Genomic DNA, 24,550 nt, shown 5'->3' with positions numbered 1-24,550 from the left:
CTTAGGAAACTGCTATTCAAATACTCTTTCATGGATAGAAACTTCTGGATACACACTTATAAATTGTGGAAAAAAAAAAAAAAACAATTATCAGAAACTATATGAATCATGCAATACTGTCATATTTCCTAGCTCTAACTAAGTGTCAGCCTGGTAATAGTCTTTGTGGCATTCTGTATGAAGATTTTCTATTGAAAAATAGTAGAAAAATAGTAGACCAGAAACCAATTTTTAGCCATTAATGTCAGCCCTGGGAAAGGAATCAGTGGCAATTCGGGTCCAAGTCCACTTCTCTAATGTGCAATGGGGGCCAGGGTCCGGCACAGTTTTCTAATATTTGTACTCTAGAAGAGCTACTAAATCAGCTTCCACTAAAAAAAAAACAAAAAAAAAACAAAGACAAAACTTTGGCCTAGAATTGCCAACCCCAGTTTTGACCATAAAGAATATTTCCCTTTACTATAGATTTAATTTCTATAGCAATGTAACAGTTATTAGTATATTTTGGTGTGTTTTTGTGCGTAAATTGAGAGGCTTTCACTAATAAAATGAAATACACTGAAAAACATACTGGGTGGGTATGCTGAAAGTTGTCAAAACAAAAATATAAACAGTTTAAAATATAAACAGTTATTAATATTAATAAACCGCAACCTTTCACATGCATATAATAAGAATATGATTCAGAATTAACAAGTTAGATATTACAGTTATTTTGGTCAAATTACCAATAGGTAAATCAGGAATGTCAACAACTACAACAAAAGAACACATTTGCATGGAGACCATGAATGAGTCAATGCATTCTGGTATAATATGCATAGCTTATGATTGACACAATGTAATATTCCTAAATAAAACTATTCCTAACATTCCCCTACTACTCCCCCAGCATTCCTATACAGGGATATTCCTGGGTAGACCTATTGCTCTCTTTCAAACAGTCAAACTGTTTCTCTATCCCTGTCTCTCTCTCACTCTCTCAGCCATAGCAGCATCAGGGATTCAGCTTCGGGAGGGGGAGGATGGATCTCGCTGCTGTGGCCCAAGGCCCAAACACACACACACATATACACACACAGCCCTGCAAGCTAGCACTGTTCTTTCTGTCTGCTCCTATCCTCCTAAGGGAGGTTTTGACAGAGCAGACATTATAGTGCACAGACACTGGGGGGAACCAAGAGAGTGTGAAAAGTGAGATAGAGCGATAAAGAGGGATGGGAGAGGAGGATAGTGGAATAAAAGCACTGTTTGTGTCATTTGTGTGTGTGTGTGTGTGTCTGTTATGTTCTTATGGCCCAGACAAATGATCTTGTTATCTGTGGCCCGCTCTTCCTCATCCTCACAGGATAACTGCCATTTAGTGTGTTATACATTACTGTCCTGACCTACTTTCAGCACAGCCCTGCTTCAGCTCTTTAGATTCATATACCTTCTGGCAGAGAATGAGTATAGTGTAGTATAGTATATCTGCGTGTACAGGTCTGTGCATACTTTATTGTAAAGGCTGGATTCAGGGTGGGGCAGAGAACTGAACATGACCTCAAGGGTAGAAGAGAAAGTGAAGAAAAATGGGTATTAAGCTAATCCCATGCTAGCAGATGGCTGGATGGAGGGATGGGCAGTTAAGATGGGGCTAAATGAGGTAAAAGTAAGAGAAAGGTAGAGAAGGAATGAAGCATAACAGGCAGAGAAAGCCAGAGACAAAACAAACAAAACAGGGACTGTGAGTGGAGTGAAGGAGGTGAGGCAAAAGGAGACACAGAATAAAGGAAAAGGGACAGAACGAGAGAGAAACAGAGAGGAAAGAAAGACATGACGTGAGGGTACAATTAAATAGAGCGGGTCAAGAAAATTAGAAAAGATAAAGAAATCAGAAGAGGGAAAATTATGAAGGTTAGAATGAGGCAGACTAAAAAAAAGATACAAAGTAGGCAGAATGAGACACATAACGACAGGAAAAGGGGACAGATCAAGGCAGACGGAGAGAGACAGAGAGAGAGACATAATGAGACAAACTGATGGAGAATCAACAGAGGGGAATAGAGGGGAAAGGAGAAGGTTATGCTAGACAGAGAAAGAGGGGATTAAAAAAACAAAGTGGACAGAAAGAAAAAGAGGAGGCAGTAAGGATGAGGGACTGGAGTGAGAAAGAGGGGAAAAGGGAGGGACAGAATAGAAAGGGGGACAAAGGGGAAAAAGAGAAAGGCAGAGGGGACAGAGGGGAAACAAAACAAAGAGAGAGACAAAGAAGACAAAGGTAGAGAGATAAAACAGGGTGACAGAAGAGAGGGGCAGAAAAGATAAAGAGCGACAGAAAGTAAACCAAGAGAGAAACAGAGGGGACAGAGAGAGAGACAGAAGAGACAAAGGAAGAGAGAGAGCACAGTAGAGGAAAGAGACAGAAGGGACAAAGAAAGAGAGCAAAAAGGGAAAAGAGAGGACAGACCGAGAAAACAACAGAATAACAATAACAAATGAGACATGTGTGACAGAGAAAGACAAGGAATACAGAGAGAGATACATGGTATGGAGAAAGAGAGACAGAGAAAGACAGAGGGGACAGAGACAGAAAAAGACAGAGCGGACAGAGACGGAGAAAGACAGAGAGGGCAGAGACAGAGAAAGACAGAGAGGGCAGAGACAGAGAAAGACAGAGGGGACAAGAGTGAGTTCTGACAGAAGCAGCAGCACTGCTTGCCCACATGCTGGAGGAGGGGAATATAATCCGTCACTCACAACTAAACAACCAAAACAAGCTCACCAACAGACCTCCCTAGCAACAGGCCAGCTGGGATCTGATTCGTGTGCGCACGAGTGTGTACAGCGCGAGAGAGAGAATGCAAGAGCGAGAGCAAGTGAGTGAGTGAGAGAGAGAGAGAAAAATCATCAGCTGTTCTCTCTCTCTCTCTCTCCCCTTCTCCCTTCCTGACCTCTCCTGCTCTCTCTACACACATTTACAGAGAGAGAGAGAGAGAGAGAGAGAGAGAGAGAGAGAGAGAGAGAGAGAGAGAGAGATTATGAGTCAGAGACGGACAGTGGGAGTTAGAGGGAGATGTACAAGCGCTGGCTGCTGCTCTGATGTACTGATGTACCGTGACTAAAGGCTGTAAAGCATGAGCTGGAGCTAGAGGACGCAGAGTGAAGGTGACGGTAAGGTGAAGAGTGGAACAGAAGAAGAGTGATGCCCTCACAAATGGTGGGAATTTGTGGAGAGGAGAGAGATGCGCAGAACAATTGAGGCATGACCAGAAGAGGTGAAATGTGGAGGGCTTTACTGGTCTGGAGTGGCAGAAGTAGGACAGTAGTGAAGTGATGTTTCTGATCTTTTGAAAATGAAAGTCTGAGAACACAAACACAAAATAAAGTATTTTAGAAATGTGTGAAAGGCAGTAGAAAGGGTTTAGGGAAAGAGAAAATTCAAAACGTTTTAGGAAGGTTTCTTTATGAAAGAGATTAGGTGTGATATGAGTTAACATAGTTTCCATAGGATTGTTTAATAAGGTTATGGACTGCAAAGCAACATTGCAATCAGATTTAAATATTCTCCTGAATATTCATTTGCTCTGGCAAAAAATAACAGACCACTTAAAAATGATGTTTCTTTGATTTTACCAAAATGAAAACATCTGGAATATAATAAGAAGAAGTTGAATGATTACAAGCCAACAAACCAAGCTGAACTGCTTGAATTTTTGCACCAGGAGTGGCATAAAGTTATCCAAAAGCAGTTTGGAAGACTGGCGGAGGAGCACAAGCCAATCAATGCTCTAAATGACACTATTTTTTTATTTGTAATTTGGGAAAAATGTTGTCCGTAGTTTATAGAATAAAATAAAAAACAATGTTCATTTCACTTAAACATAAACCTGAAACTGAAGTGGTCTCTTTTTTTTTTCAAAGCTGTATTTTGTATGATTGTTGCTCCTATTCATTTTTACACAAGCCCCAGTGATAGAGATTCTGACTCCTAACAAAACAACATGTAGAGTGATGATGATGGATAGATTATTTAAACTATTTATTATCTAAAAAGTTCAATTCTTTGTTGGCACTGGTATGTGCACCTCTATTAAAAACACTGGTTTTTAGGGGGGGGGGTAGCATTTCTGGTGTGCAATGGCCTTAGATTTCTCATTTAGAGCCATACTGACTTGCACTCATTCAATCATTTTTTTTGTTCCATCGTTCCTCCTATTCATTCCCATTCAACAACACCAAGCAACCACTTAGTAAACACCTGAAACCACTCAGAATGCACCTATTACAGCATAAAAAAACTCCTATCAACATCATAGACACCAATTTATTTCCCCAGCAACCGCATAGCACTCTGTTTTACCTTCTGGAAATGCAGCTTCCTAGTTCTTAGCACTGTTTCTTTAATCTAGTCATACCATTACACACTAAGCACAAAAAGAAGCACTGTTGTATAAAGTAATCGTCTACAAAGTATTGACATCATAACCAGGTGATGGGCTTGCAAAGACAGCTGAAAGCTGCGCCAACATGGATATGAGAGGAAATTTAAAGGGACGGCTTGAGTTTGCCCACTGTTATTGATTCAGACTGGTCATGTGATAGCTCAGATGGAGCAGAAACTTGATCGCACACAATCCAGCAGGTCACAGACGGTGAAACACACACTGCGCTCTCTCTCTCTCTCCGATATTTTTTTCTCCTTCTGTCTTATAAACTCTCACAGACACAAAATGTGATGCACTAAATTTCCCAACTTTAAGTAACATTACTGCAATTTTACCTGAACAGCAGCTTTAGAATCATTTCTCCTCCACTGACATGTAGTAGGCAGAATGGCATCTCTGACACTGCCAGTCAATAGCCCAGAACACCAGTTACTGCACTATGGAGCTTTAGTGGAGCGTAAATGTGACCTCGTACAAGACTGCATATGGCTGTATAACCCAAATTAATATAAAATGTGAAATTCTGTAATCTTGATTCATATCATCATCTGGGTCCAATTACTTTAGATTCTGTATCTGTATCTGTCAGCTTGTTTAGAAATGCACATTTATAACCATCCATAAGAGGAGATTCATAGTGCACTTTGTATTTACTACAGTGTATGTTGAATTCAATTAATCTCCCTAAATATAAGGGATGCCAAGAGCAATAAACAGCAAATCTTACATAATACTATCAATAATAAATGTATATACTGACACATATATATAAAAATAAACAAAACATTATGACAATTAGTACGAAGCAGGGTACCTGCACTTTTTTAAAGCTCAAATTGAATGACTTTTAAGACCTTTTTAATACATCTCACAATAAAAAAATAATACTTTTACTGTGGCAAATAAAAAAAATGACAAACTAGGTGATATAATACAAAAAGTTGTACTGAATTGAAATGAATAGCAAAAACTATTGCAAATAACTCTCAAATAAACATAAAAAGTGTGCTGTTAAGAGAACTCGACAAAACAGCCTTTTAATTACTCACTATTTTTCCAAAATCACTGGCAGAATAATTGGCATGTTCCCTAGATCTCTATTTGCCCTTCTTAATTTTTAGAATATATTTAGAATAATCAATGCAATAGAAGAATAATAGGCAAACAAAAACCTGATTGGCACGGCAATTAATAAACCATTCACATGCCTATGTACACAATAATTTGCTTTAATTTAATAAAAGAGTAGTAGTTATGAATAAGAAGTACAAAAAAAGCCTGTAATTATATTTTTGTGTTCTGCAGTCAATTTTTTTTAAACTGGCAATCAATCACTTTGCTTACATGATTCACATTCCTCAGATATAATTTAATTCCTCCCCTCCTAAAATTTCCAGACAATTTAAGACATTTTTAAGACACCATGAATATGTAAAACTCAATTTGAGACATTTTAAGACTTTTTTAAGGACCCGTGGGTACCCTGACAAAGGTGCTTTTTCTTCATCTCTTAATATTAGCCCCGTCTACAGTGCAAGTTTACCAGTAAACTCTTCAGAAATGTTGTTGTATGTTACATGCTGAAAGACAAGTTTATATTTGCTTGTATACAAATACAAATATTCTTGCACAAATACTTTCTAATTTAATTAACTTGTTCAGTGTTACATTGTAAATGCACAGATGTACAGAAATTCTGGTCAGCACTGTTGTGTTACACTGTGTGTGTATATGTGTGTGTGTGTGTGTGCAGCCTCATAGCTGCAAGCCACGGTGAGTCAGAACACCAAGCCTCCCAGATTCCGCTTCTCTGCTTCTTCCCTCTTGTCCTTTAGACATCTCCATATGCCATTCAGAGAAAAAAACAAACACCCCAACACACACACACTCACACGCTTGTGCGTGCCACTGTCACAGCCACACACCCTCGGTCACTGTCTCAGATGAAATATGCATGCATGTACCCCTACTCGACAGCATGCTCTTTTCTTCTTCCCATTGGATGTATAATTCAATCTAATGCATAATTCCATGTCTTCAGCATGCAGTGAGCTGGATCTCCAAAATCAGTCCCATCAATATTGGATAGAGGGAGAAAGCAAGGATGAATCACCGGCACTCTGACGGACGCCTCTCCGGCTCATTATCACTGATGGCCCGCAATAGAGCGCTTCCTGCAACCCACGGGGAAAATCTTTACCGCCACATCAAGGCTCACAATAGAATTGAATCTGCTTCCCCTTCCCCATAGCGATAAGAAGCCGAATAGGCCTCCAGCCAGCACTGCTGCTGCCCTGAACACAGACTTAAATGACTTTGTCAGATGGCAGACTAACTTCCTATACTGCTTCTTAGTGAACGCGGTTCATCGTAGTCATACTTTATCTGTTGAACTTGTTCACCCATCATTATGTGTTCCCAATACAGCCTTCAATATGATGCATTTAGATATAACTGCTAGTGTAGCAACACACACATTTTCAGCTTTGATGAGTTTTCCATTCTGAGGTCAAGATTATATATATTGTATCTCAAAGCTATATATTGTATTTTAATATTTCATGGCTCAGACCGGCTCTAACAAAGTAATTCCCTCAAACTGCAACCCTAGAGAGAGCTGAACCCTTTCACTACTGGCTTCTGGTTGTCTGTACCTGCCTGTCTACAGTGAATTATTCCAGCATGAGCTTCAGTTTTTCATTCTATAGAATAGTACAGCGAATCAACAGGTAAGACCTGTTCAGACAAGATAGTCAAAAATGTAACAATTTTAAGTTGGTTTCTTAATTACTATATTTGATAGACCCGATATATAGATATACAGCATACATACAGATATGAAAACTGCTCTAAATGACAATACTTTTATTTGGAATTTGGGAGAAATGTTGTCCGTAGTTTACAGAATAAAACAACAATGATCATTTTACTCAAAACATATACCTATAAATAGCAAAATCAAAGAAGTGGTCTCTCTTTTTATACTTTAATTTCCAGAGCTTTTTAATGTAAATATTAAATTAATTAAAAGATCTACCTTAAAATAAAGGCATATATTCATGCTGGTTCCTGTAACTTTTGTATTTAAGTTTTGTATTTTGTATTTCAAAAAATCAATTTTAAACTGTGAATAACTTCAGTCTTGTTGGTAAATTCATGTTTGTTTAGAGTGGCATAAATCAACACATTATGGATTTTTTATGAGGTTATATGATGGGATGGTTAATTTTTTCAGAAGCACATCTCACAATGTGGAACATTTCTGTGCTGTTTTAGTGAAAAACAAGGCAGCAACTTGAAGGAAGACAGTGATGTACAGGTAGTATGCAAATTTGCTCATTTACACAGATTCCAGGTGTTTTGCGTCGTGTTTTGGCAGTGTTTTAGGGACTCATTGTTTGCTGGGGGAACCTGATAGGTGAGATCGTATTGAAGCAGATCGTTGCGTCACATTCGAAGCACAACACCTCATGTTCTAATCGCACAGAGGGAGCTGTACTGACCTGAAACCAGTCAAAGTGTTAAAGAAAAGAAATATCAGAAAATATATATATATTTTTAAACAAACGGCACAAGCCTCTCCTCCTTACTGTACTCTGAAACATTGCCTAGTTTTTAGCAAAAAAACGATGCTCTAAAACAGACTGAGTAGTTTATTGTTAATGGAGTTAATGGAGTCGTGCAAGGGACTGTTTGAAATATTCCGTTTTTATATATATTTTTCAGATGCATTTAAATGTCTCTGCCCTTAAATAACCAATATGCAGCAGCAGAAACACACTGTTCCAAACATGCTCTAGTCCATGTGTCTAAAATAGGTCATTATTACCTACCACTGCTGACAGAATGAAACACAATACTGCTCACCTCGAGGGCAGGTTTTTAAACAAGGAAAAATCCAAGGCCTTAAATAAATCGCTTTCATGAGTGTACTGCACGATGCATGAACTCACAGCTCACATCTCTTGAGGTGGGAAAATCTGGAATCTGAGCTGTCTTTAGCATCAGAAGCACAATTACATAAAAGCCTGGTGTGGGATGATACTTTATAGTCAGTCATAGACTGCAGGGAACAGACAGGAGCTGTCCAATGTACCAGCCAGACTTACCATCGTGGTTGGGGTTCCCCAGAGTCCAGGGCTCGTCTGAGTCAAAGTGTGTGTCTCCCCCGATGCCCGGCCCAGGGAAGTAAGCGTGTGCCAGAAAGCCCCCCTCTCCATCAAAGGGAGAGCTGTCTCCGTGGAATCCGGAGGCGAATATGATGGTAATGTCCACATCTTTCTTATTCCGTTCGAGCTCGCTGTAGGGAACAGCCTCGAAGCGCAGCGGCGTCACATTCTGCCATACCTCGAACGCTCGACGGATGGCATCATGGGTCTCCTCTGCGCCCACCTTGGGTGTGACGTTCTTTATGCTGAAAAAGACAAAGGGACAAAGTTTATTTATTAAATAGGATATTTAAAAATAGAAAACATTTGATAAGCATTTGATAAGACCAAAAAAAATCAATGCAAGGTATGCCACTAGGAAGAACTCATTGACACATTGACATCTAATTAAAAAGGAATACATGTTCTATATAGTAGGGCTGCAACGTTTAGTCGATATAATCGACAATGTCGACTACAAAAATTTGTCGACTCCAAATGTTTATTTTCGACTAATCGTTAATTTGCAGCACTACACAATGTACTGGAGACACTCACACAGTTTACACTCAACATGGCAACAGATTGCACATTTCTTCACTAAATATCAGCACTTTCCACATTTAAAGGACAATGTTCTGGACATTTGAAGGGCATTTAAATCGCTTGTTCAGCTGATTCTATTAATGTGATCTAAAGACAGAGAAAGAAGCTAGAAAAAGCAACTATACCCACAGCAAACAGAGATGGAGGGCATGGCAGGAATAACCGTTGACTAATCGACTAATCTATAAAAAAATAATCGCCAGATTAGTCGACTAGCAAAATAATCATTAGTTGCAGCCTTGTTATATAGTAGGTCTGCAGTGCAAATATTTAATAACTCCCACCCTTACAAAACCAAAGGAGTTCAGATTATAGTTAAAACCACAGAAATTGCTTTACAGTAATACAGTCAACAATTCTTAAACTATCCTTCTCTATATTCTCCACAAGTGGGAGAGCGCATGTGTGGTGCACACTAAGTGAACGACACAGGCCTCAAAAGATTGACCTCAGCAATGAGCTGGTCTATTGGCTCTATTATGCTGCATATTAGACCTTTTGTTGGCATAATTTGGGTCCACTTCTTCACTTAAAGGGAAGGGTCACTACAAATCAATAGAAGGTCATTTGGACTAATCAGCTTCATCCTGTGATGAGACATCTCTAACCATATGGATGACAATCCTTTTATCCACCAGGAACAAAAGGGTCAATTAATTGTTTGACGAGCACGATGAGCATGTGGGGGGTTGTTTTGTGAGACAGACTGGGCTCTTTTAAAAGACAAGAATGGTGTTCTGCTCCAGTTCAAGACACTTGTAGAACCTATGCAATGGTTCACTGAAGATGTTTTTGAGAGACTGTAGCTGTGGAACACTTTGCTAAGACACTTTACCTCAATTTGTCCTTTGTTACCCATGTATAGAACAGCTACATTATTCCTGTTTTTATCCCTGTCCTAATAATGAACTCTCTCTTTCATAGTCACTCAGATCTTTTCCTGCAGTCATCTTAATGTGAGACTGAGGTCATCAGGGAATCGTTCTTTATTCTTTGATGGTTGTCTTTTAATTGTCAAAATAAATGGCAAACTACTAAAACAACAATGACAATGACAATGACAGTCATTTATAACAACAAAAACATATCCACAGTATATCATAGTTAAACTATACACAGTCCCACGATGCAGCAGATGTATCAAACTCAATAAAAACTCTTTAATTTAATAACAAAAATCAAAAGACCAATAAAAAAAAACAAGACAAAAAAAAACAAATGTACTGCGTATGTTCTGTGTAGTTTATGAGATAGTTTATTAATGTTATTAGAGAAAGAGAAGTAGAGAGAGAAAGAGAAAAAGAGTAAGAGTGAGAGAAAGTGTGTGTGCGAGAGAGAGAAGAAAGAGACTGCTGGAGTCTCCTGCTGCTGTTACTGAAGGTGCTGCAGGTGTTGAGTAAACCGCAGAACTTCCCGCGGCTGGAATTTATTTGCTAATTAAGGATTATCAACAGCTCACTGCTCAGCCAGCGCTGCCGGCCCAGGCAATTTTCAAACCGCTTCCATTTTTTTTTTAAAGACTAAAATAAGGCAAATATCTTCAATTCAGTTTTTAAGTATTTCACTCCAGCAAACTGCTTAATCTGCTGACTCCTTAAGTGAGTGGAGCGGTTAAAGGAACATTTCAACCCTTTTTTTTCTAGTTTTTTTTAAACTGAGGATTTTTTTTCTTGTGAAAGTGTGCTGTGTTAGATAGTGCAAACATGAACTCCCACAGGGCTCTCTGGGGCATAAAATGAGAGAACAAAGTTTCTTTTAAAGACTGAAATATAGTGTTGATGCCAGTTTGCACATTTCTCAACAGCTGTGATACTTTTCCATTTTATGGTAAGATCTGAATAAAAAGGATTCTGATCAGAATAGGACAGTAACTAGTAGCATGTCCATCCTGGCTAGTGACTGTTGCCATGTCCCATAGAAGCTGAAGAACTCTGCACTGACCTGCAGGATATGTGTAATTCCTCTCACACTTAATGTGATTGTGATTCTGTCAGAGTCATTGTCTGTTTGCATGACCAATTCTAGCCAGACACTGCCATCACGAACATTACTGTCTACTGTGGGTGATATTTTGTATTATAGGTTCTCAGTACACACATTAAAACTGCGGATTTAGAAACGTTAATTGATTAGAAATGTTCAATATCATTCCACTCAGAGGTAGGAACAGAGATAACAATAACTCAAGCCAGCTGCCAGAATGGCAACCAAATAACAAGTAAATGAAAACATGAAAAATGAAGACTAAATTTATCTGTGAATGAGCTCTGGAATAGCTATCTAAGTGCAATTCCTTTTATACTAAGCCTCTTCACTTGAATGTCACCCAACTGTAAATCTATATCTAAACAAACTAATGCAATATTGGCTGTTTAATTTTGTTTAAATGTTGTTTTATTTTTAAATATATTTTTTCAAAAATATAAAAGTCTTTCAAAAACCTCAAAATTGTAGGAGAGATGTGCTGAGCCTTTAGCTAACATTACATGGGTCTGACATAATATTTATTGTCTAATTTCACATCCATTCTTAAGTAATACTCCGGCCATAACTGTTGTATACTGAGGTGCACAGCTTTCGACAGGCCGTCGGCCGCTGTGTTCACAAGCATGAGCCCAGCCATGCCAAGGTCATTCGATTACCTCGTGTTTACACCCACTACTCCCCCCTCCCCTTTGTGCTTCTTAGGCAGTGGCCTGTCAATCACACAGACACAGAGACAGCACTGTTCACTCAGAAAATTACAACACTGACTTAATTGTCTTCGCAATTTGACTACTGCGCACGTGCACTTCACAATGAGGATGCTTAAACAATATACCGTGCAGCCCTAGTGAACACCTATTCTAATGAAAGCAATCAGCAACATGAATACCACTGAATACCATTGTTGACAAATGGTCAAAAGTGTACAAATGCACACCCACAGCTTGTCTAGTCTTTGTAGAGAAGTACTGTCAATAGAACAGTATTCTATTGAGACTTTATAGACCTGATAGTGGGTGTTATATTCAATGTGTATCCCACATGCATATGCCACAGGTCAGTGCAGAATCCTTTAGCCTCTATAAGACATGGTAAAAGTCTTGGGACATGATAATAGTTTCCATTTCATGACTTTTGGCATGTCATTGCAGTTTCAGCTTGGAAACACTCTAGTCTCCAGTCTGTGCTCTCCATCCCAGTTCCAGTTTCCCCTGTCTATCTTATATCTACATATTGCTGGTAGCTGGTGCCTCTCTGCCAGTCACTATACATCAACATACTGCTGGCTCAACATCTGGCAGCACTCCCCAACAATCATAATCCTGTCTCTGAGTCCTGATCTCCTCTACACTGGCCAGAGCTGCTTCACATGCAGAACCTTGGAGGAAAATGAGTGAAAAAAGACTGCTTGTTCTGGAGTTCTAGTGTCAGTAGGAGGTGTCATTGAAATGGGCTGAGTAGGAAGATTCCCTGCTGAAGATGTGTCCCCTCCTGCCTCCAGCATGGCACTGCAAGTCTGTCTCACACACACATAGACACACACACACACACACACACACACACAGCTGACAGTGCCACGCTTACAGGAGAACTCTTATCTTTGTGTTCCACTGTAACAGCATGTGCACCAGCTTTGCTCCATTACACAGGGGCTTGCTGTTGTGCCTCTGTATTGAGCTCAGCTTGAAGCAAAGCTATCTGATCCAAAACCGCACGGATGTTGTGTTCCAAATTTCATCTCGTGAATGAAAAGAAGAGGAAACTAATCTATCTCCTTCTTGATGCGACACTGACGTCGCATGGAGCAAATACTTGGGATTAAAAAAAAAACAAACCCAAAAACAAAATAAAACCCAAAAAAGAACGAGTGCCTGCTAAAACCCAGACTGGCTGACAAATAAACGAACTGCTTCAATTCATGCCAAATATTCCTGCTCTCAAACCGCCCAAACATTCTTCTAAGGCCACCTTAAGCTCTACTAAATGTGTGTCAATAAGAACAAAGCGTTTTCCAAAAACCCAAGAGCCCTTCGAAGTCTTCTCATGTGTCGGGAATGTGCTGTAGACTGGAAAACAGACAGCAGAGAACTTTAGATGATCATCTTCACAGTGACACAGTGAATGGATAAAAAGAGGCGTGTTCATGTTCCATGATAGTGTGCCAGAGATAGATAATTAGGATGAGATCCGGTGGAGCTGAGACTACATACTGTGAGAAGACTGGGCTAATTACCAGCACCCAGCAGCTGAGCGCTGTCCGGCTTGACACACACACATATATATATATATATATATATAGACACACATTTATTTGTAGCCTAATAAAGGTCACAAACACACAAAAAGCATTCAAACATACACATACAAAAACATACGATGTACTTATGGTATATCCAATGAAGTCAAAGCTTTCTGCTATACAGAAAGGCTTTGTGTGTGTACGTGTAAGAGACATAGCAACAGGTGGGCTCAGGGAGGGTGGAGTCCTGAAAATGTAGGAAAAAGTCTAACTTTGTAATTTGCTATGTCACAAATTGGGACTCCACATAGAGCCTCAGACTTAGTTCTTACTCAATTCAATTGCTGACTGACTCACAACACAAGCTGGATGCTCCCTACAGGTTTACAATGCTATTTATAATGCTTACCATATTAACAAGCTTAACATTGCTCCATATTTTATTGGGAGAATTCATGAATATTATACATTTACACAGAATTAATTTAGCAAACTGTCCCTCTATCTGACCTATAGGTTTGTGCTCCTTAGTCGACTTTTCGTGACTTAGTTTCAAGATGGCAGCACCCGGAGAACTACCTGAAGGTAGTTCAGGTCATTTTTAATAAACTACCTGTATACTTTTCAGTGCCTCGTTCTATATGTCAGGCTCTCAGAAATGTACCAATGAACTGTGGAGCTACCTTGAGGCTTGGTAACGGTGTAAAAATTGCAAATTTTGCATGGGTAACTCTACGCCCCGATCATTAGCATTGTAAGCCCGTTGGGAACATCGGCTAAACGCGCAATATTTCAGAATGCTGGGGTTGAAAGGAGGTGGGCTATTCGACAAAGGTTTGTACTCTACACTACAGCTAAATAAAGATAAGATAAAGTCTGAAAGAAAAATATACAGGGGTTGGACAATGAAACTGAAACACCTGGTGATTTGGGCAGCCGTGGTTTTATGTTTTTTGGATACAATCCGGGTTAGCACCCGAACATCCCTTTCAGACAGCTTCCTTTTGAGTCCGCAGTTAATCCTGTTGGATGTGGTTGGTCCTTCTTGGTGGTATGCTGACATTACCTTGGATACTGTGGCTCTTGATGCATCACAAAGACTTGCTGTCTTGGTCACAGATGCACCAGCAAGACGTGCACCAACAATTTGTCCTCTTTTGAACTCTGGTATGTCACCCATAATGTTGTGTGCATTGCAATATTTTGAGCAAAACTGTGCTCTTACCCTGCTAATTAAACCTTCACACTCTGCTCTTACTGGTGCAATGTGCAATTAATGAAGATTGGCCACCAGGCTGCTCCAATTTAGCCATGAAACCTCCCACACTAAAATGTCAGGTATTTCAGTTTCATTGTCCAACCCCTGTATGTTTATTGTTCAGTTTTAAACAAAATATAGATGGATGCACAAATCCACCAATTACATTATGCATTATCACTTATTAATAAATGTTAATATAGAAGCATAAAAAAACATTAATTTGACAAACAGTCAAATTGTTTGCTAAGTCTACCGTGAGCTATTTTCAGTATTTCTGTATCTTTTAAGCTGATTTCTATATGAAATCTGAAATCTCACATAGTATAAATCCTTTTACTCCTTATGATGTACAGAATATTGAAATGCCCTCTTAAAATAAGTGTTTAGACAGGGGTTCGTTTAAGGTGCCATATTCCAGCATAGGGCACAGAACAGGAAGTAGAGAGAGCAACATCTGCCCGCCCATCTGCTCCACCCGACTACAAGACAGCATAATCAAACACACAGAGAGAAAGAGAGAGAAAGAGAGAGAGAGAGATGGCGAGAGAGAGATGGGGACAGAGAGATGGCGAGAGAGAGAGAGAGAGAAGCATTCAGCCACCAAGCTCCATCCCATTACATAATCATAATCTCTCTTCTCTGTAAGTCTCTCTCTCTTCCTCTCTCTCTCTGTCTCACTCTCCCTTCACAGATATGTACTTCTATTTATAAATAAACCTGTGTGTACAGATCTTTGCAAAAGAATATTATATGTGACACTCTGTATTTGGAGAGTAAACATTCAAATAAAAATAAATAGGGATGCACCAATGTAGGAATGTATAATATACAGAGATACTACCCACCCTAGGATATTTTTGTAACTTTAAACCTAATAAAAATAATGACTAATTAGCTTAAATTGAATGAAATTTAAAGTATCACAACCAGTGTCTGACTACTTAAGCAGCATGTCTTGGTCTTTTTCCAGCATACAATAAATTTGTCAGCAAGTATTGACTCAAGATCTTGGACAAAATCTGATATAATTCTGATATAATTGTACACCCCTACGAATACAACAATTAACAAAACAACAACAAAAAAACAAAGAGAAAAAAAAAAGCCTAAATATTGTAAGTTGATGTGTGTGAGTCAGCGCTCTTTGATGAAAGCAATTACTTACAGTTATTATGCCATATTAAGTTGTTGTGGACCATTGTATTGGGGCATCTACACATAATAGCAATTTGAGCTTTTATGACATCTTATTGTAGGTTCATAGGGATTAATATGGAGTTGGTTCCCTCTTTAAAGAGATATAACAGTAGGTTATATGCTCTTGCCCTCTAAACTTAATAATATCACTCACAGTCAATGGTGAAATATCTAGATGGTAAGAAATTTCACCAACTGGAGTGTTGCAACGGTTGCATTCTATTACAGAGCCATGCTGGAATTCAGTGAGTTCTTTAGAACCAACCTTTCTTTCACTAATGTCTGTAAAGGCAAATGTGCATGCTCGATTTTCTATAAACGTGACAATGGGACTGAATAAAACACTGAATTTCTCTGCTTTAACACCACTGACACCAACTTTGAACTGACTTGTGTAATGAGCAGAATCCAGTGTGTTGAAAGCAGGGAAATCTAAAGGATAATTTCCCAATTTGAATGGAGATTTTCTATTTCACAAAGAAAATACAGCTACAGACTACAGCTAGGCTTAATCCCTGTCTCAGAAACTGCCCCTAAATGTGCAGGGCAGTGGGTTGCCAGGACCATGACTGACAAACTCTGCAGTATTCCATATAGTGTGGTAAAAATGTTGGGTTATATATGGGAAAATATACACAGGTAAAAAAAAATAAATAAATAATATATATATATATATATATAAAGATAAATCCTATAGGGAAAAGGTTTGGGATGCATCTCAGCTGAAATGGTATTCCTCAGTAGAGTGAAGCTGCTCTATGGGGAATGATTCCTCTCCGCTGTGGGGGTAAACACATTGTCCTGAGCAGCATGGCTGCATATAAAACACTCATCTTTCCTCCTGCCTCCATGCTCCACCACAGGCGCCTACTTAACCAGCCTGTTTCTCAGTAACAGAGACTCTGACCATTCCCCAAGGATTTGACTGGCAGATTATATTCTGGCCTTTTGTATCACAGTTATGCCTGAGAAACGCATACTACACATTGAAGCCTAAGCTTTAGGATTATCTATACATTACTGAATTCAGTACAGGGATAATATTTATATACAATGTAGGTCAGGGAACAGAATATTGTAACCCTTATAATATTGTATAATACGCCACATATTTCATAATAAACATGGCTGGTAATGCACATATTATGAAATTTACTGTTTATAGTTCTATCCTAAGCTGGGCGAAATGTGTGATTCACCAGCCTGAAGATTTGTTAGCCCATTTAAAATGATGTTATTGTGGGACATGCCAGGCAGCAGAACTGGGCTTAAAATAGACAATTTGTGCATCGGTGAGTGAGAGAAGGAGGGTAAGACAGAAAGAAAGAGAGGGATAGAAAGAAAAAAAAAAAGAGGCGAAGAAGACAGCTGGGAAAAAAGAAGGATGAGGCATGTTGGAGAACTGGAGATTAAAGTGGAATAGTTATGAGAGATAAAGAGAGAGAGAGAGAAACACAGAAAGAGTGTCTGTGTGAGAGAGAGAGAATGATAGTGGAATGCGGTTGCCTAATTAGTCCAGTAGTCCAGCTGGTTAGCTCACAGAGACGTGAGGGCATTACATCTGCTGTCTGAGCTTCTGCTTTTGAAAAATGGCCTTCACAGTGCCAACAGCAGCACTGGAAATACACTGCAGTTCTGTGGACCAGCCTTACATACTCATTCCATGCAAGTAGTAGTAACCCAGTCTTCAAAAGAACATGCATTGTTCAAGAAGTCCAAAATAGTATCCTAAAGCAGATAAACCTATTGGCCCTATTGGCACCAATGCTGAATATGCCAGGTGTAGGCAAGTATTGAGCTGTGGAGCTGTGGAACTGTAACATCTGCAATGATAGTGTTTCATACAATATTTTTGGGCTGAGCTAAGGAGTTGGGGATGAGGTAAAGTGATTCTCCCCCAACATCTTTTCCTCACCAATGCTCATCAATTAATTTCTGACAGCAATACATATTTCTTGAACTTTAGAGACATATACTCCTACAAAAACAGGATCAGCTATTCCTAATACCTTTCATTTTGATTGAAACAATGAAATTAAATACTTTTGTCCATATACTGTAGTGTATTATGCATTCAAGCTAAAACCAAGCTATAATGTGTGGATTGCTATTGTTGCAGCTAATCAAAAAATTGGTTTAGCTATGTCTTGATAGTATGCTGTTACATTTCTCATTGCACACTGAAAGCTAAGCTAGCTAGCTAATGAAAACTAAGCAGAATAAGCAAATAACAACAACAATTTAATAAGATTCTATCTTTCAAGCTAGATTATACAAAAAACAAGCACTGGCGCAACCCTTTCTTACACACACATACAAAATATTCTCCCTGATTTCTATTACGATTCAGTATCTACATGCAAATCCCAGTAAGGAACCACTGGTGGATAAAAACACTCTAAATGTAAGTGATTAAGTTGAAATAAATTGTCAGCTACAGTCTTTATGCTAAATATCTGTAAATCTATCTGTAATGATGATTCAACTTAGCATCGGTTGCTACGAAAGCCAGAAAACAAAACAGGTTGATTCTAAACACACACACAAAACTCAGGTGTCACACCCCTACCTGTATGTGATATGCTTGTGTTGCCACTTCTGTCCCGTGAGAGCGTAGCGTCGTTTCCGTACGCTGAATTTAGAGGCACCGCCAAGCTGGTCTGGTACCCCACACCGGGGCCTTTTCATCCAGCTGCAGCACAGAAAGAGAAAAGAGAGGAGAAAAAATTATGTAAAAGACAAGACATGGATTACAACCACACCAAAAAAAAATTAAGAGACCACTGCAGTTTCTGAATCAGTTTCTCTGATTTTGCTCTTTATAGGTATATGTTTGAGTAAAATGAACCTTGTTTTTTTAATCTATAAACAACAATTCTCCCAAATTCCAAATAAAAATATTGTTATTTAGAGCATTTATTTGCAGTAAATAAGAAATGTCTGAAACAACAAAAAAAAGAGGCAGAGCTTTCAGACCTCAAATAATGCAAAGAAAACATGTTAATATACTTATACAGGTATAAGAGTTTAGAAATCAATATTTGGTGGAATAACCCTGGTTTTTAATCACAGTTTTCATGCATATTGGCATGTTCTCCTCCACCAGTTTTACAGACTACTTTTGAACAACTTTATGCCACTCCTGGTGCAAAAATTCAAGCAGTTCAGCTTGGTTTGATGGCTTGTGATCATCCATCTTCCTCGTGTTATATTCAGAGGTTTTCAATTTGGTAAAATCAAATCATTTTTAAGTGGTCTCTTATTTTTTTTCCAGAACTGTATGTAATAGATAAGGGATAATTCATATTCCACACAAGTATAATATCTGCATTATGTCTGAGGAGTAAAAACTAAAAAGCTAGATTTGGGAATGGAAATGGGGAAATGGACGGAATTATTCAGTGCCTAAACTGGCACTGGAGTGTTGGGACTCAAAAAATAAAGAAGTGCATCTAAGTCCTCCACATCTAAGCCACAATTCTGGAGGGGGGGGATGAGAGAGAGTGAACGTTCTTTCAGAAGCTGCTTTATATGTATGCGTGTGTGTGTGTGTGTGTGTGAGTGAGAGAATAATCTGTGTCTGGGACGTCTTTGAACGGCATTTTATTGAAAATGTGTCAGGTAACAAACAGCTCACGCAGACATATCTGTGCATGTGTGTGTGTGTGTGTGTAAGCATATGTGTAAGCGTATCCATATGATCCTATTGAGGTGACCTCATTTTACCTGCAGCCTTCAGAGCATGCCTTCCCCCACCTTAATCTAAAATCTCACACATTTACATTCACTACAGCAATATTCTAAATATACACAGAGGGAGAAGGAATGAGAGAGAGACACTATTACTATTAGCAGGACTGTCTGCTACGCCTGTTTTAACACCTGTCACATCCTATACAGATGTGCGAGATGTGTAAATTACGAATGAATAATTTCAGTGCACAAACACAAACACACACACACACACACACACACACACACACACAGTTGCCAAACAAGAGCAAAAAACAAACACACAAGAGAAGAATGGGTGCCTCACCTTATAGTGTTAGCGCTACATCGTACGTTACACAGAAGCACAAAAGGAAACAAAAGGACACAACAATTAAGATATTAAAGGGGCAGAAAGTGTTAGCTGGAAACATCACATTGTACAAGGTGTTGATGAGATTCAGCACGAGTGTGTGTGCGTGTGTGTGTGTGTGCGCTACGGGAACAAAATATGCCATGGCTCAGTGGAGCAATTTAGGTCTCCAGGTATCAAGCAAACTGAACGAGGCAGAACAGGTACTATACAATAACTGATTAATTCACAACACAGCGAGAGACAGAGAGAACGTGTGTGTGTGTGTGTAAGAGAAAGAGAGAGAGCGAGAAAGAACAAGAGAGAGAGCACAAAAGTAAGTGGTTAAGCGAGAGTGTGCGACAAAAAAGGGAAAAAAATGGGAGTAAATTAAGACAGAGGGGGAAAAAAGGAAAAGAAAAAAAAGGCAGAAATTGAGAGAGAGAAAAAGAGCGAGAGAGAAATTTCGCTTTTTCACTCAGGGCTTGTCGAAGTTTGGGCTAATATCCCGCTAGCTGCTTTGATCAGTTCAGAGAGCTGTGCCAGTTCTAACAGCAACTTTGATCAAATGATAACGTGTGACTAAAGTCACGTCCCTGCCACTTTCCTAATCCTGAACCATTTCCTGTGAACAAAAGGTGCTAATCTACAGTCATCTCTGGCACTGAGTGAGTGGTCAGGAGCTGGGTGGTGAACATATACTTATATATATATATATATATATCGATCAGCTTGAGTATTTTTGTTTATTGGAACATAAATAAAGTCGCTATATATACACACAGTATTGTGTAAAGGTTTTAGGAATTTGTAAAAAAAAAAAAAAAAAAACGGAATGTAAAAGCTCCTTTATATTGTCGTAGATGTTTGTTAATGTGCTCAATCAAACATTCAGTTTAGATTAAGCACAAATAATGTTAATATTGGTGCTTGAAGTGAGTGGTACTAAAACATGAGAGGATATACTCTGACATAAAAAAGAAAATTATGGCAAATCAGCATGGGAACACCCTAACTTATGTACGTTTTTTTATTTTTACGATGATATGATTTCTAAAAGTTGGAATGAGGCATGGTGGGTGCTAGATTCATAAAGTTGAGTGGACATTTAAAATTTCTTAATCTATAGTGCTTTTGAATACATTTCCAGTGTGTACCCACAGTGGACAATGCAGTTTGTGGTAATGACTGTCACTGTTCACATCATATAGCCAATTCTAGCCAGATGTTGCCAGATAAGTGGCAGAAATTACACCCATATTCAGTGCTAGAGGCCACAAATGCATACCCAAGCAAGTCAGAGCAGCATTTTTTAGCTTCCATTGGGACATGGCAAAAGTCATGGGATACTATATTATTAGTAGTTTCTGTAATGCTTAACATGGCATCTGTATACAAATAAAATCTTATCCTAAAAAAAGAAAAGAACAATCCGCTCTCTGGTTCCACTGTAAGCTGAGAAGAGGCAAAGCTACGCTTTCATTTGTGGCATAGCAATGAAGCTAATGGGCTCTTTTTGCTGAAGGGCAGGACTTTAGCTGTAAACAGATGCCATGCTGAGCATTACGCAAAAACTGCCATTCATATTTCAATCAGTAATCAGACTATTTATTTATAAAAAAACATTTTTTCTAGTATAATTATAATACCAATATCTGCACTGGTTACATGTGCCCATATTAACGCATTGTATCTACAAAAAGCAGTGACTTTACATTAAACTGAATCCATTGAAAAAATAATAAAAAATAAAGCTCTCCTCATTGGAGTCTAATGTTATTTATTCATGCTGTCAGGAGAACAATAAGATTGTGCAGAAAAAAATATGTGGTTTGTTCATGAAGATGTTCTCTCTTCTTATAAACTCTTGTCTGTGCTTCTTTGTTCTTCTCTGTTCTCTTTTGTTCTTTTTACCTTTTTGCTAAGGAAACAAAATCCCCAACAGAACTGAACAAATAGGGATGCTGCCTGGGAAAATAGTTTTTTTTCTCCTGTAGTTATGTTTACTTCATTTGTTTTAAATGTGATTCGGTGCTTCTATAGCTCTGAAAAAAATAAGAAACCACTTCAGTTTCTGAATCAGTTTCTCTGATTTTGCTATTTATAGGTATATGTTTGATTAAAATAAACATTGTTGTTTTATTTTATAAACTACGGACAACATTTCTCCCAAATAGAAATATAGTGATTTAGAGCATTTATTTGCATAGAAATGAGAAATGGCTGAAATAACAAAAAAGATCTGAGCAAAGATTTCAGACCCCAAATAATGCAAAGAAAACAAGTTCATAATCATTAAGTTTTAAGAGTGCAGAAATCGAAATTTGGTGGAATAACCCTGGTTTTTAATCAGTTATCATGCATCTTGGCATGTTCTCCTCCACCAGTCTCACACACTGCTTTTGGATAACTTTAACTTTTTGATGGCTTGTGATCATCCATCTTTCTCTTGATTATGTTCCAGAGGTCATCATTTTCAAGTGGTCTCATTTTTTCCAGAGCTGTATGAATGTCGAGAAAATGTTTTTTTTTTTTTTTATATACATAATGTGCAAACATGCTTAAAAACCTCTGTACAGTACTGTAGTTTCACTGATTTGAATCACACTGTAAATCACTGTGGGCTACTCACTCGATGGTGTTCTTGTCCAGAGCGCCGGTGACGTTGAGGCCGTACAGCCGCTGCATGGCAGCGATAGCAGTCTGCATGGTCTGCGCCGAACGCAGGACAGACATTCTGGGGTCTGTGGGGGGGAGGTAACCATACCGCTGGAGCCATGCCTGCAGGACACAGGAGACAGAGAGCAAAGGTCAGCTAGGGGTCAGCTACAGTCAGGCACCAGAGCCAACACTGCATTACTGACCGCAAAACTAACGCCGCTACAGACGATCGATGGGGGGAATGTGCCCCGTTGATGAATGCTTGACTGCTGCAATTATTTTAATCACTGCTATTAGTAGGTCAAACATAGCTTTTAAATTATTTCTGATTTATAGTTTATGGGAAATGAGCAATCTTTGTAATGCTATTTTGTGTCAGGGTAGACTGGGCTGTGCGCACACACATTCACACACACACACGCAGTGTACAGTAATAAACCTCAAGGCTACTGTTTTGAATAGATTCACTCATTTGGCCGGCCTGCTGGCACACATCACTGTAAATCAGGACTGTATGGCACTCATCATGGAGCTGTGTGTGTCTGTGTGTACGCATGTGTGTGCTGCATGTGTGTATGTGTGTATCTTCTCAAAGCCTCTCTCTGTATGTGAAGGAGCCTGATCTCTGCTCAGCCTGGGTGGGCTCAGTTCTTTTCATTTCAATTCTTCTCCAACATGTGGGAGTGCACTCAGTCAGGCACTAGTCCGTGGGTAAAAGAAAGAAACTCATTTCGGTTTCCAAAACACTCAAAGGCTTTATATCAGATGTTTTCCTGCACAGGCTGCAAGATGCTATCTGCGGCTCATTTGCACCTGACCATATTTGAATATTATTCCGTAAAATGTGCAAAACATGCTCTTTCTGAGGGCTTAGGCTTACTGCTGAGAGCCCCCAAATCCTCTACACAGCCCGCCAGAGCAGCCCTACACGCAGCTCAGAATCCACCTCATCAGTGCGAGAGAGAGAGAGAGAGAGAGAAATACATGAATAAATCAGCAATTCCGCGTGTCATCATGATCGTTTGGTGCTTATGGTTGTAGAGATAAGGACTTCCCGACTTCCTACTATTCATGTTTATATTATTTCCCAAATATCTTTAATATATATAGCAATTGTGATACACTGACATGTCGACTAGTCATGGGATAGCAGTATCATAAAGTGTTACCTCAGAGGACAGCTTGGAAACACCCACAACTATATTGTTATTTTCATTGTTATATCATGTGAGTGAGGTTCCACATTGGACAGCTTGCTCATGGCAAGGCAACATGAATTAACAGAGATTGAGCAAGGACCCATACATTTAGCATGGCAAAAATGATGGGACATGACACAAGTTTATGGCACGTTAGTGTGTGTTTATTGAGTGTGTAACAATAGAATGTTTAAATAACAGCACAAAAAGTCATTATTAGTAACAAAAAAACTAATCAAATCTATTCAAATTAATAAAAAAAAGGTTAAAAGTTTTTTGTAAAGCAGTGTTTTATAGATGACAAAAAACTGATTTCATGTAAAAATCAATGGTAAGATACACTACATGATTGATAATGTTTCTGCTGGCCTGCTTCTCCTCTGTTAAAAAAAGATGCATGCATCAAGCAGAGAAAAAAAATCTAAGGAGAGTGCTGAAAGTACTGAAAAAGGGTTTATGAACAGTATAATGCATTACTTAAAAGTGGAAGGACAGTGGGAAAACAACACCTTCAAGGAAGAAATGTGGTCAAAACGTTTTTTAAAGATTGTAATTGGTGGTTGCTCAAACGTTTGATGAAATCAAATCGTAGAAAAATACTAGAACTTAAAATTGAGGTATGTTTAAAAGTGAAAGTAAGAGCATTTCCACACATGCAAAGCAAAGGGAAGTCAAAAGATTGAGATTAAACATCAGTACTCATCAGTAATACTATCCAGCAAAAAAGTAATCAATTTGGTAGGAAGCATAAAGGGTGGACTGT

At 38.8% G+C, this 24,550-nt stretch overlaps 1 protein-coding gene across 2 annotated transcripts in view; it reads right to left on the bottom strand.

The window, feature by feature from the left end:
* Positions 1 to 24,550, bottom strand: part of LOC103046458 (matrix metalloproteinase-16-like) — an 89,730-nt gene that overhangs the window by 48,253 nt on the left and 16,927 nt on the right. Inside the window, exons 2-5 of one of the 2 annotated variants that reach the window (XM_049480197.1) lie at positions 22,560 to 22,708; positions 19,904 to 19,918; positions 18,434 to 18,556; positions 8,537 to 8,841 (exon numbers count right to left, since the gene is read on the bottom strand). In XM_049480197.1, coding sequence (XP_049336154.1) covers positions 8,537 to 8,841; positions 18,434 to 18,556; positions 19,904 to 19,918; positions 22,560 to 22,708 — 592 coding nt within the window. The remainder of the gene's footprint in view (positions 1 to 8,536; positions 8,842 to 18,433; positions 18,557 to 19,903; positions 19,919 to 22,559; positions 22,709 to 24,550) is intronic. The other variant, XM_007250375.4, reaches the window with a different exon arrangement.

This window comes from Astyanax mexicanus, chromosome 6, assembly GCF_023375975.1.
Source record: "Astyanax mexicanus isolate ESR-SI-001 chromosome 6, AstMex3_surface, whole genome shotgun sequence".
NCBI lineage: Eukaryota > Metazoa > Chordata > Actinopteri > Characiformes > Acestrorhamphidae > Astyanax > Astyanax mexicanus.
Note: the sequence above shows the minus strand (reverse complement) of the source record. Positions and strands in the feature narration are given on the sequence as shown.